The sequence below is a fragment of the Tinamus guttatus genome, unplaced genomic scaffold, assembly GCF_059628265.1.
Source record: "Tinamus guttatus ecotype Peru unplaced genomic scaffold, ASM5962826v1 Tinamus_guttatus_pri_ptg000060l, whole genome shotgun sequence".
In the NCBI taxonomy this organism is placed as follows: domain Eukaryota; kingdom Metazoa; phylum Chordata; class Aves; order Tinamiformes; family Tinamidae; genus Tinamus; species Tinamus guttatus.
This window is the reverse complement of record NW_028288594.1, coordinates 2,427,682-2,447,386: the sequence shown is the minus strand read 5'-3', so window position 1 is coordinate 2,447,386 and position 19,705 is coordinate 2,427,682. Positions and strand designations below refer to the sequence as shown.

Below are 19,705 nucleotides of genomic sequence, written 5' to 3'. Positions count from 1 at the left end.
GCTTTACGATGACTACACTTAATTGGTTTTCTGAGCTTTTTGAGATAGCATTTTACTTAGGGATCTCAGTTTTTGCAAGAACAAGCTGGATGCCTATGACACTTCATTTTTTAACAACAGAAAAGGAGTTCTGTGTTCATATTTTAAAAATGCTGACAGAGACAATTCCTCTTTTTTGTTTTTCCTAGTTTTGTAAAGCTCACAGCCTTCTCTTGAACTCAAAATGTTGCTCATCTAAAGCAAATGTAACTCTCACATACAATAAACAGAAGGCTGCAACAGGGAATACCAAATAAGAGGCTATCAATACACTATTCATGTCTCCCAAATTGAATGCTGTACAGGAAACCATTTAAAGAATACTGCCCTTGCTATTTCAAGCTGATCTCAGAAGATATCATTGTCCTAATCAACAAAGTGGCAGGTAATTAACTGCACAGTTGCAATAATGTCATCCTTTCCATATGGTCTGAGGCAAAACAATCATTTAGTGAGAAGCATTAACCCCTGTGACAAGTCTCCACCTACTGTACTCAACGACTGTGCTAGGTACCTTTGAATACTTCAGTATAAATGTTTGCAGATTAACACCAGGTCTGATTATTGTTAGCATAACCTTCAAGTAGCAAGAACGGTTATTTCCAATTGCTATTTGAAAGAGCACCTCTAAGGTAGGAGAAAAAAAAAAAAAAGAGTTCCAGGCAGCTTACTAAGCATAGGTCTTTCACACAAGTTAAATTACCAAAAACAAAGTCCTGCCTGTTCTCAAAAGGCAGTAATAGCATTTTTTACAACAGTCAGTAGTTGTCCTAGAGGTTTTGGGGAAAATCTCCATGCCTCCACCCACCCAGAAGGCTGGTGCTGGTGGTTGCTGTCTTCTGTTCAAGAGGTTACTGCAGTCTAGAAATGCAACATGCGTCGAAGGATGCTGTAAAAAGCTAATAGACTGTATAATTTCAAATAGGCCATCAATGGCCATCATTGCCTCTGGTGAAAGTTATTAAAAGCAGTAAGCAGAACACAAAAGCCTCTTCCAATGTTTTTTACCACTTTAAAAGTCTGTTTACAAGGTCCTGCCATTTGAATTTATTCATATATATATATCTGTGTGTATATATATATGTATATCACCCTATTAGGGTGATTACCTGATTTAGGGGTGTGACTTGAATGCACTCACAATGTAGCTTTACATGTATGAAATCATACAGTATGATGCAGTGCTTATATTGCATAATATTGTGCAATATAGGTGTGGAGTAGAATGTGGAATTGAAGGATGTTTACCTTGTTAAATCAATTGTATGATGCACCATTAAATCAGTTAGAAAGCTGAGCTGTTTAATTCTGCTTGTATAGCAGATGTGCATGAAAAACAAATATTTTCCAGTATTTTGTACTGTTGTATTTTGATAATATAAGGAATTATTATACAACTCTTGCTTTAGTTTGAATGGAACTAAACCAGTATTTTTATTTTTCTGTAGAGCAGGCAATCAGCTTCCATCGCATCCTGTTGAACAGCTGCCTTTTATGTGTTTGCATTCCAGCATGTGGGTGAGGTTTTGGGATGCATGCACACGCATGCAGGCTGAACGCATTGCTGTAGGCACAGGCATGGGTTATTGTGCGTGGATCTAAACTGTGTGCACTTAACTAAAAAAAGTCTGTTTGTGCTCTCCTCTAGGAACATACAAGGGGAATAGCAAGCATTTTGGTAACGTCTTTTCCTCTAAGGAGCTTTGAAGGCACTTCAAAATAGTAAAATGTCACCACTATAAAGTAGTTAAAATTATTGTTTCTATTTCTCATATTAAGTAACTTAGGTGCCCAGAGATTAAGGAATTTGCTAAAATCAAAGCTAGTTAACAGCGAAGCTGGGAATAGCACAGTTTTATAGCACAACTAGTTGTATTCTCTGCCTGCTCTCCTGCAGATGATGCTTCAGGAAATAGGACAGTAATAAAAGGCATCTGTCTGAGTGGATCCTGCATTTTAAAGTAAATGAAACATCATAAAATAAGTAACTTATTTCTTTGAAGTGAGTATGCCCAAAATTTGACATAGCTTTGTACAGCATCACTGATTTATCCAGTAGGGCACTGATACCGGGATGTGATTAACATCTGAGTATAAAGACAACCCGTGCACTATGTTGATGGTTTTAGATTCAGTTTATGGAAGGACTGCTGATTTAAGTTCAAGGGGATACAAAAAAAGAATGATTTATCTTCCTCCTACACAAGAAAAAAATATAGAAAATACTTCAAGTTAGGACTGTCATGTCTCTGGGAGCAAAGGTGATGTTAAAATTGTCCTTTAGTTGGATTTGTGTTGGTGCACGGCTGTCCGGTAGAATCCAGTTAAAATAACAGAAGCATGATAGACTCTGCTAACACAGGCAGTATCACTTAGTCTTTGTGTTCAATACTGTATTTTAGTAATTTATATTCAAGTCATATCTGTGCTGATCTTCTACAGAAAAACAATTCCACCTTAAGGAGAAGGATCACTTTATTCCAAAGTGAAATCAAGGCAGCTGTCCAACACTTGGGCCCTAGTACATGAACTCGTGAGATCAGAACACAGTACAAGAAGGTACCTCACACTAATACTGTTAGTAGTATTGCTGATACATATATTAGCATGGGTTTGCCGAGGCCAATGAAAAAAAAAATCTTTCATTGATGTTGTCTGAAATATATTTTGTTCTTTAAGTGTACATTTCAGGCATTGACTTAGAGATCTATTGTGGTGCTGGGACATATGAAAGATTAGCATGATGCATTTTATGATGTATTTGTATTGCTGCCCCATTAGAATGTTATTTTTGCTGGTCGGATTATCAGGGTGAATACTTTATCACATTGCATCTCATGATCTGCAAGCGATTTTGATTGCTAAACAGCATTTCTGTGTATGCACCAAATAACAATTAGTGGAGTATTAATGTTCAATAACTATGCTTGCATAATATTAGAAAGTTTCAGATGATGCAGAGCTCAGAGTGATTTAAAGATACCAAATCACATATGCCCTCAAGTATCCTGTTGCAAAGTTAATTATTTTTAGAGCAGCTTTGTCTAGTGCTTTCAAGTCATGTTAACCACAACAGATGCAACAAAGGATAGATAAAATGTGTATTTAAATTATGACACTCATTTAGAGTTTATAATAAACTACAAGTTCACTACATTGCTTTCATGCACTTAAAAGTTATGGAAGTTCATATATAACTAGGAAAGTACACTGTGCAAAAATCCTCACCATTGATGTCTGCAAAGTTTTAAGCATTAAAATACATTTATGAATATTGGATTATTTATTTCTTTTGGAAAAATAAACACTGTATTCATAATAATTGTCCAAATGCTAAATAATGCATTAATTTCTGTCATACTGTATCTCATAAAATAACACTATAAGAAATATCTTCTGTGTTTTCTATTAGAAAAATATGCTTAGATCCAAAAGAAATTTGGGATTTTTTTTTTCAAAGAAGATGTAGAAAAAAGTATGTAGCAATAACTAAACTCTCAGTAGATGTGCTCTATTTGTATTGTGTCATGGCAGAGGATATATTAGCCCATAAGTTTTTTTTTTTTCTTTTTTCTCACTAAACATTCAGCTAGATTAACTGGCAGAGTTTATCAACTGCAATCATTTTCATAACCCTTTCAGACACAAATACATCACTTATTAGGATGATTATAAAAAGCAAGAATGAACATGGATAGGAGCTCAGGGCTGTCTGCATTTTATAGACAACTTTGGCTTATGGCTGAGGTTCGTCTCGTAAGGGTGAGACAAAACACTGCTTGCAAAAAGTCCTTGAGCTCTTTGGTCAAAAGGTTCTACTGATATGAGTTTGAGGGTTTTCATAAATAATATTAAATCATTTAACCTTCTTAGCTTTGTTTTTGTTTCTCTTGTGCAGTTTGCAAGTATCTTACAGTATTACTTTGTTGGTGAGCATCTACATTTAGTCAGTGCCGCTTGTGCAGACATGTCCAAGACAGTTTGAATCCAGCAGCTGCATAAACCTCAGCACTGGCTAACACCACATTTTCCAAATGGCTTCTTGGACCACGTTGAAGCTAAATTCTCTCTCTCTCTCTGCCTGTATTTGGCTGTAGCAGCACACTGGACTGAGTAACTCAGTGGTAGTTCAAATATGTTTTGTGGTGTGTACTCAACAGGATGCTTACCTCCACCCCTGCCCTGTAAACAACAAATGGTAATTAAGCAGCAGTCTCACACATAACAATAAGCCAAGGGCAACACGGACTGTTGAGCGAGAGCAGTCTAACCTTTGGGTAGATTGTATAAAAATACAGCTCGCATGCATACCTTTCTTGTTGACTTATCAAACTGCAGTGCATGTATACAATATGTTCAAACATTTCTAGTTTAGCATTCTTCAAGAAATATATGGAACGTTTTCTAGTTTTCCCATTTTTAAAATTAATTTAAAAATTAATTTTTAATTTCTTTAAATTTAAATTTCATGGTGTCCATGCACCATGGGAGGCACTCTTCCTGACATCAAAGCTGTTAATCTGTTCTTTCTTCCCTCCAAATTGCCATGCCAAAGTCATTGCTTGCTCTCCACTGAGTATGGCATGGCTTGGAAAGTTTCATTCGTATCTTGACATGGTGAAGGGAAAGCAAAAGGCTAAATTAATCTGTTTTTATTCTGTTTGGTGTAACATAAAAACAAATCTAATGATGCAGAAAATTCTCACATGCTAATTACTATATTTACTTCAACATGAGCAGTTTACATTGCTTTTTACTCTTTATTAACGTCTATTGTGTTACACCATAGTTAAACAGTGTGTACTAATCACACAGAAAAGTTGCATTAAATTGTCTAGATATTTTCATTAAAAATAAAGTAAAATGTAAACACAGAAACAAGTTGGCTAGAACTGTAAATGCTCCATATTGAACTATCAAACAGGAATATCTTTAGCTCTACCAATTTTACTTTGAAGTTAGATGGGATTTAGAAGGCTGTGTGATGTTTTACATCTAGCTGTACAACTACACAGTTAAAAGATCTGAAGATACAACTTTTAAATAGCTCACTAAAAGAAGCATTATTTTAACTTTTTCATCTGTAAAGGAAAACAGCAAGATACAGCAAAAAGGTGTTGAATGCATCAGCCAGGCCTACTCCATGCCCAGTCTGTAGCTCCAGCATCACACACAGTTGTCAGGGGATGTTGAAATTGCCACGGTCACTGTGTATGGGACCCGTAGGCCCCTCAGCTGCTATGCTACCACAACAGCTATTTTTGGTTCTGTGAAATGGGGCCAATGCTTTCCTCAGGAAAGAAAAAAGGTTAAAAAAGGAAGAGAAACATTTTTCTCTCTCATATCTCCTCCTGAAGAAGACTGGATATTAGTGGAAGAAAAATCCATCAACGGTCATCTCTGGCTCTGAACCTTCCTGAATTTCAGATTCTTGGCTGATGGACATGTTTGTTCGAGTACCATTATAGGTTTCTCCTTAGTATCCTTCAGCCAGGCTACATAAGACCTTTGGTCTGATATAGAATGGCCACTCTGACATCTGAGGTCTTCTAGAAATATTCGGAGATCTGACTTTTAAAAGAGAAAGTCTTTTTTAATAAAAGTAAAAGCATGGTACAGATGTCTGTGGTTTTTTTGAAGCTACTATACTTATTATTTCAAGATTTTGCCTTCAGTCTTCTTTTTTTCTCATTGTAATGCACCGCACCTTTTCCGGCGCCAAGCACTCAGCGAGCTGGCAAAGGCAGCGTGGCGGCGTCAGAAGGTAACGCAGAGCTCCGCTACTTGTTCTCCACTGACTTGTGAAGCCTTGTGTAAAATGGCCATCATGAATGGCCTTACTCACCACTTTCAGGTCAATGGATATGGAAGTGACATCACTGGGAAAAGGTTTTCTCTCTCCTTAGCAGTGTATGAAATGCTTAGTGATCTGCTTGCACTTTAAAAAGTCAGCACATTATAGTCAGATACAAGTTTTTGGCCTCATTTCCAGGTTAAGATTCACAGAGATAAACATCTATGCACTAATTAAATGCACCAGAGTCTATTTAGGCCAAAGAGTAAAAGAAAAAAAGATGGAAAGATAGAAGTTAAAGAACAAAAAGACAGGAACAGGGTTGAGCCGCCTAAAGACAGGGAACTCTGCAGAAATAAGGAGTCACCCTGTATGGTTTACACTTTTCTTTTTGATTTTACAACTGAAACTGCATTTTAGAAATATGTGGTGTCCTTTTGTTTTAAGCTACACATGTATTTTACAAGTGAACTAACTGCTCTCTCTCAACTTCACAGACCAGAGCCTAGAGCATAACCTGTTTTAAATAATTCAAGATGCACCTTAGGAACAACTTGGCCCAAGGGCATAAAATTTTTGGAACATTTAAGGTAAGTGAAAAAGGAGAGGGAGTTAAAGCTGCACTGTGGCTCAGGAGATTCCTGTGAGGGCAGAAAGAAATTATTTTAAAACATGCACTGTGATTACCAGAATTAAAAGAAAAGATGATGAACTTGCAGTATGAACTATGAAGACTGAGATGAGAGGAGGAGAACCAGGAGGTAAAATGCCCAACAAGGGCAAAGAACATGGCTAATGGTTTCTGCAATGTACAAATACAGTTCTATGATGCAAGTAAAAATAATGTTCGGAGTCTGGACAGATGGCCATTTTGCATAGTGAAGCTTTAACTCCAGAGTAACACTGTTCTCTCCAAATCAGAGTGATTAAACTAGACTGTTTAACTATTTGCTGTCTTTCCAGCAAAAAGCGTTTTTGTTGTTTGTTTGTTTGTTTATTTTTTCACACCAGCTTTTGTCCACTTCACATGCTGCTAATTAAAAATAAGGAAGGAAAAGCCAAGTGCAGATTTCCCAATTATTTTTCCTTAGCTAAAAATTTTAATGTAGATGCTTAGAGATCTTAACATAAATGCCAATACTCTTTAGGGCATACACCCTCATGACAGATCAGATGTCTAAGCATGATGTCTAATCAGGAGATCAGATTTGTTACTGGCTTTTTGCATAAGAACTGAAGCAAAACGATGCAGCTTCATCAAGTAGCTGTCTAGCTGTCTTTCATATGTAAGCTTGAAAGGTAGTGAATGCCAATCTAAATTTCAGTCTTCTGAACTTAAATGGCAATGCCCACTAAACTTCTGCTTGTCTACATCAGTGCAACTTTTGGTCAGAATAACAGAATATAAAATGAAATTATTTTTGACTTTTTTGATAAAATAACTGTTTTTGAGTTCTTTTCTTTATCATGAAAATATATCTGTTTAGAATAAATGTGTAGCTAAAGAAAAACAGCCTGAATAGCCTAGTTAACCTGACTTTATTTAATTAAGATGATGCTGATGAATTGCAAATCAGACTAAACAAAATCTTCTGTTGTAAACAAAGCAAAAGTAATAGTGGACCTGGTGTATTCTGGTGACTCTTATCAAGGAGTCACATAAACATGCATTTTTCTCCAGTAAAATATGCTCTACAAAGAAGTTATCCCACTATAGAGCAGTCAGACATGATGGGATGAAATCCAAGCTCCGGTCTTCAAAGGCGAGATCCTTTGTAACCCTCAAGGGTACTATTTACCTCATGTTTTCAGAATTCATGCATAAGTATTTTAAGGTTTTCTTTCCTCTTTGCAGTCAAGTCTACTTCTTAAAGGTCACAGATATTTAAATTAGTTTGTGTATTAATTAGTCACTAATCTTTATATTAGTTTACAAAGGCAAGTAATAGATATGACAAAACAATCCCTCAGATGGGGAATAATAGGAAGAGGGAATTATCTTAAACTATTATAAATACATGTAGAGGGTGTTTTAAATTTTTTGTTGTCCCAATAAATGTTACTATTGTGCACGACATGGGCCTTACTTTATAACATAATACTATCTTTTAGACTTTAAAGGAGACTTCTAGTTCCTGTTGTTACTTACAGCAGTTTTACATGCATATTTTATGACAGAGACTTTAATTAGAAGCCTGCTCATCTGTACAAGGCTGCCACCTGGAAACTCCTATGCTATCTTTTGAGTGAATTTCTAGCAAGATTTCCATCTGTGCTCAGTACAGGGCTGGGGTGGTACCAGCAGCAATTGCTGCTCGTTGCAAAGATCATTCCTAGCTAACGATCCTTTCAGTCTCATTTTTGAACATATACTACAATTTTCACTGAGCTTAGAGAAAGATTTGAACCACAGTGCTGCAAGAAAAAAAAAAAAAAACAGGTAGTAGACAGATTTCAGAGCAGTACTACAAATTCTCAAAGTTGTATCCTTACACAACCATTTTTCGAGTTTCCACAGTCTGTGCCTGAACTCACATGGTTTATATCCAGAAGTTACTTTTGTGGAAGAATCCTAGACATTTGGGGCCTATGATAAGAAAGGGAGAGCTTTGCAAACTTCAACAAAACAGAAAATGGAGGACAGTGTGGGGCTACTTCCAGAATTCAGTATCTCAGCCATGATGAAAAGAACTGTAACAATTATTTCTTGCCAATTGTTGTAAATATACATCTAAGTAGTGTATTGTTAAAAAAAAAAAAAAAAAGGCCTTCTCTGATATGCTGTACAAGTTAAGTATCATTCAGATAAAGATCAGGACAACACAGCAAAAATATCCACGTTCAGTATGATATAATAGGAAACAGCAGGAATCTCTAATGCACAGAAATCATTACCACTTTAACCTGATGTTGGTAAGAAGAGAGTGAAATAAGTATTTCTTAAATCCTTCTGTGCAGCACACCTTACTCATTGTGTTTGTACAGCAAACCTTTCCAGAGATCTCTCCTTATTGTACCAGATACCCAAATATCAGACATTACAAAATGCCACAGCAATCTGATTAGAACTGCAACATTTCATTTGCAAACAGCCAACTTCAGTTACAGATTAACAGCAAGGATACCATTTATTATAGGAGGAAATTGGGGACTGGTAAAAGCAAGGTATGAAAAAAACATGCCTGAAATCACAGGATTTAAGGCCTTAAGGCCTCATTGCAGTGTACGTTTTAGTTCTTCCATGTAAATTGTTTCATCAAGACCAAATATAGTTCCCAGAGATTATTGACAGTTTCAGCTTGTCTGATGAAAAAGACCCAGTAAAGATCCGATTTGTAGAAATCGGCTCAACCTCTCTACTTAAGGCCTCAAAAGTGACAAAAGGTTGTACCTAATGGGAATGGTGGAATTACAATCTAAGGAGACAACATTTTCATGTTTGCCACATGAGAATAAAAGGAGGAGGCGACAATGGCCTTTCCCACTCCTGCTAGAAATCTTGTTCCTTAGATCCTTCAGGATCTAACTCAGTAGCAGATCCTGCCTGAGTGGTACTGGTAGATACTCTGCGTTATATCAAACAAAAAAGAAGGATAATAATATGGGTAGAATTCCCTATCAAACCTAAAGTGAACATCAAGTTCCAAAAAACTCTTCCTGTCCTTCCTTTCACTACATGCAAGTCTACAAAAAGGCCCAGCAAAATAAAACAAAACAAACAAAAATAATCCCACCTACAGAAATCAGCTAACTATTGCAAGCTAGTCTGTGTGCCAGTATCTCACCGGGCAGACATAAGACTACCTCTGTGTTCCTAGATACATGCACTAGGCATGACACGACTGACTTACTGGTGTATTATTGAGCGCATTATAAGGATGTGCAGTTCTACAAGATATCTCTGCAGGAGCCAAAATGAAAAACTTTCCTGAAGCTTCTTGCACATGGCAATCATTGTAACTGTAGCCACTTTTCAAACTGCTACAGCTCATAACCCATTTTACTGGAAGTGCGAATAAGCAAGAAGGCCTCTGGATGTAATATATGATTGAAAGCAGCAAGCCTTAGCCTACCATCTGCAGCGACTGCACTCAAATATTTATCATGTAAATTCCACTAAGGAACAATCAGTAAGCTTTGTGACAGAGTTGATGGGAGTTCAGAGGAGAAAGCTGTGTGTCAAGCAGCTTGTGAGAGTATAAAGAGACTACAGAAATATATGCATCCAAGAAGAGAGCTGTCAGACACTTGCAAGTTGGAATTTAGCATTCAGTCACCCTCTGTTTCATGAATATATGCTGGATTATTAAATGAAGGAATTGTCTTCAAACTGAACTGATTTTTTTTAGGAGCAGAATTATTCAGAGATGTTATAACCTCACCTGCCTCCAAGTGCTACTGTGCTGTAGAATACAGGAGTGTCTGTAGCCACGGATGCCCTTCCTGCTGAGCACCTTCTCTGCACCTCAGGGCCCAGGGTTCTCAGTGCCACTTCGCAGACACGTTGATACACTGAATTGAGACTTCCTCAGAATACAGGCCTATGATAAGGTGGAAAAACAGGTAGCAACTCCTCCTTTTCCCGATCTTTCTGCTTCCCAAAGCTCTATTCTCAAACATCACGGACTGCTTACTTCGTAACAGTGATCTCTTCCGGAGGCACTTCAGGAACAGCAGAAATGGGCTCCCAAGGGTTCTCTGTTTCAGCTTGTTTCTTATTCAGGCTAACAGGGCAGTGCCAGTATTTGTTCAGCAGTTGCCATTGTCTGATACCATGGGCCTGGGTTACCATTTATCAGACCTGTTCTTCCAGCTAGTCTACATTCCTTGCCCTCTTCCTTTCCAGGATGGGGAGATACTTCATGAAGATCGTTCCTCAGCCTGTCAAAGGGTGCATGCTCCCTCTACAAGAAAAAAAAAAGATTTTAATTATTAATTTTAAATCAAAACAAATATATTGCAAAACGCTTTAATGAATAGCCCTGATATTACAATCTCTTTCCTCTTCTGCTTCTCTGCTCCAAGGAAATAAAACACCACCTTTCTACACTCTAGCCACATCCGCAGCCTGATTTAATGGTGTATTTTCCAAAGCATTCCGGTTAGCAACCTCTGCTGCCCTTGCAAGTTCAGTGCAAGCTCCCTGGAATATTCCTTAGTAAAAAGGATTTTGCGAGTTTATTAGCGCCATGCAAACTAAGTTATTGCAAAAATGTATTAGAATAAAGAGGGTTAGATATTAACAACAACTATTTTCCTAAAGCTTTATTTTTGACTAAAAATAATTCAATAAGTAAAATGGTATTTTTGTCTGGGAATTTTCTTTAACCACCTATTAAACTTTTCCCTCAACGTTTTGTCAGCTGTTTCATAAGTATCCAGTTACAGATTCTCAGTGTCTTCATAGAAGGCAGATGTTCAGCAAACTAAAAAAAAAAAGAAAGAAAAAAAAAATCACAAAGCTGCTTCTTCATTGACAGCTGAGGTGACCATAAACAACTCTTCTAATTCCCGCTCAATCTGAGAGGAAGGAGTGCCCTCTACAGGCAGAACCAGACAAGTCTATCCCTCTGGGACTGATTGCAGTTTGCCAGCTCACTGGCTAGGCATTAAACAAGCAAGTGTGTGTTGGCCTGCATTAGCCGTTATGGACGCCGAGAAAACTGTAACGGTGCAGCTGCAGCTGTCGACGCTGTTGCTACAGGTCATCATCTGACAGACTTTTCGCCAGTAATAAAGGCACCGCGGCTGAAAACAAGTGCCTCCCGAAGCAGCGTCCCACGGCACAAGCTGCGGCAGCGATGGGGCTCGTCAGGCGGCCGTGAAGCTGCTGCTGCTGCCGCCCGCTCCCCAGAGGCTCTCACGGGGCCTCTCACTCTGCCCACAGGAGCAGCAGTCGGCAGCTCGCGCCCGCCTGAGCTCTGCAGCCCTCAGCCCATGGGCTCCATCTCAGCACGCGTGTGCTGGCTTTCCAGTCAGCCAAGACTGCTCTGCATGAGGTTACCAACAATAAAAATACACTCAGTTCAAGACAGGAATGATCTCATCCCTTAGGCAAAGATAAATGCAAATAAAGCTGTTTGAAACTATCATTTATTCAGAGCAGGAAAAAAAAAAGGCCTTTGAACATATTAAGAGGACTGACAGACACTATGCAGAAGGCAATAAATGCCATATGCAATAAGACCAACAGAATAACAATTGTACTAGAAGTCAGTAACAAGCAAGTGAGGTGATATAGCAGAGACACCCCTGCAGCCCTGCTCAATCTTCATAGTCACTTTCAGTCTTCTTTTTACAAAGGAGCTCCTGAATGTTTCTATGCTGCTGGGCAAATTATAATATGCTTAGACATACCCAGGACATGTTGCATGGATGTAGATTTCACTTTAACAAATAGCCTTGATTTTGAGTAGCACATAAGCTGCAGTCCTAACTGCATAGCACAGAGCAATAGCTGTGCTCAAAGACTCTACCCCATACAGACAGATGACTTGCTTGTATTTTCCTCCAGCTCTGCCACTGAACTTCAGGTAATGCATAGAGTCCACAAAATAAACATATATTATTACAATAACAGCCTATTCTCTATAAACATGAACAAATAACTTTGTTCTTATATGTGACAAAGCAAAGAGAGCAGCTCTACAAACAGGAGCCTACCTGTCAGCAGGGCAGAACTGAGGAACAGAAAACATTTGATCAACTTTTCAAAGTGCTGCCACAGCATACATATGATTCCCCAACTGGGTTATTGTGAAAACGGCAGTTTCAAAACACCTTTCATTTTCCATCCATGCCTATAGCACAACTGAACGTCTGACATGCAGTCTCCACTTCCACATCTTTGCGTTTACAGGGCAGACTGACTAATTCTCAGTCTAACAAAGATCTTAATTCATATCCCAAGTCCCTTGAAATCAGATTTTATGTATGTTTATGCAGTTGTGAATAGAAACATAATGTAATTGAGACATACTTCCTCTTCTAGAAATGAAAAAACCTCGGTAGTTTACAACAGAACAAGTAAATTGGAGAGATCTTTTCCATAGATGCTGCATATGTGCTAATCACTGAGGATTACAGAGCAATTAAATGCACTGTAACAGTCTGGAAAATTTTTTCAAAGGTCCTATGTTAATATCTCTCCTTTTATATGCAACCTAACATAAACAATTCTCTATTTTTCCCCGCTCCTATGTCTGCTGAAATAATAATGGAAAGTTTATTCTTAACACTAAGTCTCTGACAATTGTCCTTAGCAGCAAGACAGACAGACAGGTACTTGTCTTATTTACATGTTATGCAAATTATCTATTTTGCAAGTTTTTTGCTTGTGAATTGTGTTTTAGCCTTTCCAGAGTGTCAGCAAACTTGTTTCTTCCTAAACACCTCTGCAGTATATAAGTGTACATTTTTCTGTAATTTATATAACCCAGAATTTGTTACCTGTCACATATTTACGTTAACTGCGAGTTCCTTTGCTGTCTCTGTGGATATGCAAGTTTGCACTGTCTACATTCCCTGTCCTACCAAAGGGCAATCCAACTAATCCTTCCTTCACTAAATGCTAGTGTCAATATACTGTTTATTACACCGTTTAATACACTTTTAACTCCTCTTCAAATCTCTCTCTCTTCTTTCCAGTACAGTTACCTCAATGCAGACACTGCAGCTGTTCAGGTTTTGCTATTCAAATAACTTCACTACCTTACAACTACACACAGTTAAAAGAGACTATACAGCTTGAGTGGGGGATTTTCACACGTTGCTGCATGAAATAAAGAGGATATTTGCCAAGGTGCCTATGAGTGAAATATCAAAGCTGGCATGGCCTGCAAAACCGACAGCTTTCAAAGTACCTGCTCATTCACAGCAATCAGAATATGACATGTCAACAGGTTGTCACAGTTTTAGACTCAGAGTAAACAGGATGGCAGGGGAGGTTAAGTTTACAATACCTCTGTATTCTGACACTGGTGAATGCTTCATTTGTGATTTTGCAATTAACACCAAATTCTATGATTTGCAGAGGGGTTCATAATTAGTATACTGTATATAAAACAAACAAACAACCAAAAAAGCACAAAACCTGAACTGAAAATATGCACCACTACGACTCAGGATGCCGCAATTAATTTTGAACACCATCTGCTGGTCTTTTTCTACAACCACCACCACATTTCCAAAAGGCAGGAACATCTAAACACGTATGTGGTTTGCACCCATCTATCACATATTTTGTCACATATTTATTAACATGTCCGGTGAGTCATGCAGCATTGTCATACTAGACAAATAACTGAATTCATATAATAATGGAAGCTTATAGAAGAGATGCGTTAGAAAGGTTAAATGCCCTCTCTGTGGTAAACAGGTTATGAAAAAAACTGCTGTAGTGGAGTGTTTAAGCTGGAAAGGTTTCTCAGGTATATTGAAATAGGAAGCAAATTGCCACTATTTTTTTTCTTAATGTAATATATATAATCCCTACCATGATTCTTGTCAGCAAGGAGAGAAAAAGGGATCACTGACATCTTTTATTTCTTGGAGAGTCTCAGGTACTGCTGACAAGATACTGTTCAAATAAGTCATCACAATCACATATTAGTGTCTCCTTGCTCCTGCCAATGAAAGGATATAACATCATATACCCTTCTTTCTTCTTACTTCAATAAAGAATTCAATTTAAGATTTTACCCTTCCTCTAGGACAAGATAACAGGATCCAACAGTAACTCTGCCAGATTCCAGACTCCTAAGTACTAACAAATCTGTGGCCTGATTCTCTTCCCCTTCTCCCTAGGGCACTAAATACATGCATTAATTTTCCAATTTCCAAGATAATCTACCAAAGAAAAAAAATGCTCTTTTTAGTAAAGCTACTAAATCTCTACTAAATCCAGTTTGAATTGCCTTGTAATGACTCTAGAAGACAGCAACTAGACTTTCCTACTTTCTTCATATCCTTATGACATATATACTTAAAAACCACACACACACACACAACCATCTATTTTCTTTAAAAAGTTTCAATATCAAGCTGAAGAAACAACCTTCAAGGCCTAGTTAGAAATCATGGTCTGTTAATATGTTAACCAGCTATTCAACTAACTTTAATATTAAATTGTTGAATACTCATTTATTGTTACCAATTATCAACTGATTTATTAATATTCCCAAGTTTCTCTGTCTACCACTCAGAATATTTTAGTCCATTCGATTTTATTCTGCATACTTGCATATATATTTCACAACAGTCTGTTGTCACAGGAAAATCTTTATGTCTACATTTTCCCAAGAAAAACAAAGCATGTGCTTATTTTGTTTCTGCTTAAGTAAATAAAATGTTTCCGCATTTTAAGTTAACCATATATGCATTGGATCGAGACGCTGGAGCCCTGTAGAGACTGACAAAAATTTACATGCAAGGAAAAGAGCATGCCAAGCACTACTAGGTTTTTTCCTAAAATGGGTAGGTAAGCATAGCAGAATACAAGGAAAATGTGTAAATGTGTTTATCAGTGTTTTGTAGAGCAGTTATTCAAGTTATTAACATTTTAACACTACAATTTATCTAGTTGTCTATCCAGTTGTAACCAGTTGTCTATCTTTTTTTCAGACTAAACTGTTCTTTCTTTCTCCCAGAGCATGCTGGTATTGTTCACAGACTTGCACCGGTACCATGACACTGCGTCTGCTGATATCCTGATGTACAAGACCTATCATGGTAGAATTCTATGTTGGCACGATCATGAAAAGCCCCACTTATTGAAGGAAACAGCCAGCAGCTATTACACAAGTTACTAAATCTAATCATGAGCAATTGGCAAAACATTCTTATCTCAGCAGTTTAAAAATACAGCCCAATGAAATGCAGTTTACATTGCTAAGACAGTGGTGTTATGAGGAAGAGCTCCAAGCGGGTTCCCAGCACATATCTAACTATAGCACAGCGAACACAATGTTGGCCTTTTTAGCTCTAGTTTCCGAGACATAAACCATCAGCTGGGACTGTTTGTGGATTTTTAATAAAGTGCCTTCCTAAATTCCAGGGGGCTCCTCTTCAGATGTCCTACCACAGTTCACGGTTCCAGGATGTTTTTCTTGTAGCATCCTGCACTAGTTCCAAGGTAGAAGTCCTCCCTGGAAGCCCCTTACGAGTTTCAGCTTTCCAAGGGGGTTGGAGGAAGCTGAGAGAATGTCCCTAGGAGAAAGGGCTGCATCTGCACAGAAGAGGCTGGGAACAGAGCACTTAGCAATTAGCAATACCCAAGTAATATGCAACAACTCATTTTTTTAGAGCTAATTCTGCTCTATGTAGTCCCACTTCTTCACTGTTGCAGTTTGTCTGTATTAAAGGAAACAGCACACATATTCATTAAAGATGACTTGCCTTTTAAATGCTCATACCATATTGATTTCCTGCTTCAACTGAGGATTAATAATTTAGGAGATGCAGAAAAGTCAATAAATAGTTTCAAGTTTCCTTGTATCTTTCTGCATTTCCATGGCTTCTTAGTCAACAGTTACAGTGTATGCTGGAATGGACAGAGGTGAAATCAATTCAAAAACTTGCATTTTTGCATATCAAGCAGAATTGTTAGTATCTTCAATGTTGATATTCTTGGGTAACAAAAGACCGGATGTTTGCAGAAAGGACATAAAGTAACCATTTTCAATTTAAAATAACACACTTCTGTACCTGCAAGCACTGGCATAATATGGTCAGTATAGGCTTGAGTGCAAGAGGACAAAGCGTTACCTGGTCCAGGCCCCCCAGCAGCAGCTGCACTGACCCCTTCCGAAGCCGGACGGCGGGGGTGTCCAGCGCAGCCGCACGGCCTGCGAGGAGCTCCCCGGCTGCCGGGCCATTCCCGCTGCCAAAGCTTCTCACGCTCTCGCCTCTGCTTTAGAACAAGTTTTTCCTCATCCCACCTGCAAAATTAAAACATCAACCCTCCTCACTCCTATGCTGAAATATCCTTTTCATACTACGGTGCCTTGTAAACCACTTAATGCAACAGGCTACGTAGAGAGAGCCAAGGGGAACAACCTGGGAGAAGAAAGACAGTTTATGCCATTGATTCCCACTGCTTTTGTAGCTGAACCTTCATTAAGCAAATTGCCCATCTTCCACACCTTTCAGGATCTAGCTCCCCACCTCTCTCCACCAGGCTGGTTTAAGGCTGCTGCATACTCATGCTCTACCCACTGCTGGAACGTGTCCAACAGAGCCAGGCAAAGGTTTAATAGATCAGCAGTTACACACTTGCACTTTTCCAGTGAGGCCCTTCCTGCTATTTAAAGATCTTAGAGCAAATTACATCTCATTTCTGGACCACTGAAGAGGCCAGTGGTTAAATGGATAACTTCCCATGCCCCGCCTCTCCAGGCAAGCTTCAAAATGGTTTACCCTATATCTTCCCAGAGTTGTTTACTGACTCTTTTGGATCAAAAGTATTTGGTTATTCTTTGTTCCTACCTGATCCAGATTAATTATGTTATTAGTAAAATTAATAATATTTTGTTCCTCTGCATGTTATGTGAGAGAGCTGTGATATGCCAAATAATTAACAGCATTACCCAGAAGATGAAACAACTATTCTGCACCATAGTGCACCTAGGCCAATGCCTAGGCAGAATTTGATTTATGTTGTGATCCTGAAAAACTCTTCCATTATAAATATATAGAAACTATAGTTATATATATGTATCTACTTATATAATTTTTATAAATAAAAATATACACACACACACACACAGAAGACACTGGAGAGTCCTCTGTAAGGAAGGAAATAGAAGTGCTATGAGCTTCTTCAGCCTGACCAACTGGTATCTCTCCCATTGAATTGCTCAATTAGATTTGTTCTAAAAGCCATTTCACAGTCTTTAAGGTCATTAGTTGGCACAAGTTATAATTATGATGAAGCACTGAATGACACAAACTGGAAAAGCATGTACTTACTTCCTTCAGCACCCTGAGCTCAGCTACTTCAGTTTGTAGAATTTAGGCCCATAAAAAGAAAGCAAAACAAACTACATACAACACATCCATCACCATAAAACAAATCTCACAACATTTTCTAGGCAGAAACTCAGAAATTGCTTTTCCAAGTACATATACATAGACATACGTATACATATAGTTATATCAACTTATACATATAGTTATATCAACTATAAGTAGAGCGAGTATAAAAATATAAACCTTCTGTGCATTATGCTTGTTTCCCTCCACAAGAGGGATTTTTCCATCATTCCTGCCCAGTCTTGTATTTCATACTCACAATATTCTTGTTTCGGCTACCACTTTGGTCACTTGCTCCCTAACTTCTACTCAGTGTTCACACATGAAACTTCAAACAAACCCACTTACTAATATTTTATTACCATTTTTTTCAAGCTTTTTTTGTTGTTGTTCTTATATCACAAATACTAAATAGTTAAATTCTTCTAATATCAGATCCAAGCAGTTTGTGCATGATGTGAGAAAAAGAAATTGGCTGTGTGAGAGAGAAAAAAAAAAAAAAAAAGCATACGATGGTGCCCATTTAGCAAACCTGATCCATTTTGCTTCCTCCTTGGGAGGGAGCAAAACTTGGACAGGCAAGAAGATTCTGTGTCTCTCAGTAGAGTCCCTGATAGCACAAAGGATTTGCACATCTGCCAAGCTTTGAAGAGAAAACGCTCTGCAAACATGCAGGAGTTGGTGATTTGCAAGCTCTACATCGCTATAAAAAGTCAGAAACTGCCTGATAACTCCTGGTAAGTGTTTACCTGGTGTCCTGAAATGCCTTCTCAGATGGAGGAAAGGAATTTGGAAGAGACAGTGATTTGCACGACCAGCTTGTGATGTGAAAACCCTGCCGGCAGATACCTCTGGTACACTGTTGGGCAAGAGCTCCTCTTCTGCAGGACGGCAGCACGGTCCCTGCACCGCAGCTGAAGACTTGGCTGCTTCCAGCACTCCTCCCACTTTGCGCACAGCAAGTCTCTGGATGCTTAAAGTATTGCAGTAGAGGAAGAATCCTGCACGTTCTGCAGCTAGGGAGCATCCCAATGCATCTGACAAAACTAGGACAGACCCCAGCGTGTACTGTTAACAAGCCAAGAAAAATCTGAAGAGACACTGGGGTGAGAAAGAAAGCTTTCCCCCACTGAAATAATGAGTCAGTCCCAGCTTGTGATTTATTCAGTAGTTAAGCAGCGCTAAAACCCTTCAGTTTATGAACTGGCCTGTGTTCTAAAACTACAGAGCATGCTCTTCAGTGCACTTCTCCTCATGCCTTTCAGTGGGGCTATTAACTTCAATCCTACCACCTTTCATTCCCCTTCTGGGATTTCCCTTAGAACTAGCAACTTCTACATAACTGCTTTACCTTTTTTGTCACAGAAAGACTCTTCTTGAAACTTGAATTACAATTCTCTAGTAATTCTTTCTGTTGATGCGCTCTTTCCCTTTAAAGTTATCCATCTTTTCTGTTGCATCAACACTTACCTACAGTCATATTTACATGAGCTTTGTTTTCATATCCTGAAATGCTTTGTTTGCTTTGGGTCACAGCAACACCTGTAACTTTTGGGGAGTCTTATTTTTTTTCCAAAATCCACCATGGCAATGACAAGTTTATGATGACAATAAGAAAGTGTTTGTTTCTGTAGTCAGGCCTCCTGTGTCACAAGGAAGGGTACAGATTATTTGCAGTTTCTATCTAGTTATGTTATTAATAAGTAATATTGGAAAGAATTGACTTGTCGTAAGACAAACAGCAATTAACTTTAAATTCTGCCATCCATGACATCTGACTTTGCTTTTTCAGTATACTTCTCATTGGGAGAGCCCCATTTTCACTCAACAAGTTTGTGTAAC

General features: G+C 38.3%; 1 protein-coding gene across 1 annotated transcript in view; it reads right to left on the bottom strand.

Moving 5' to 3' along the window:
• The window catches only part of COBLL1 (cordon-bleu WH2 repeat protein like 1), a 96,663-nt gene extending 79,956 nt beyond the window's left edge, over positions 1–16,707 (bottom strand). Inside the window, 1 exon segment of the mRNA XM_088540359.1 lies at positions 16,598–16,707. Coding sequence (XP_088396485.1) covers positions 16,598–16,707 — 110 coding nt within the window.
• Between the last annotated feature and the right edge of the window lie 2,998 nt (positions 16,708–19,705).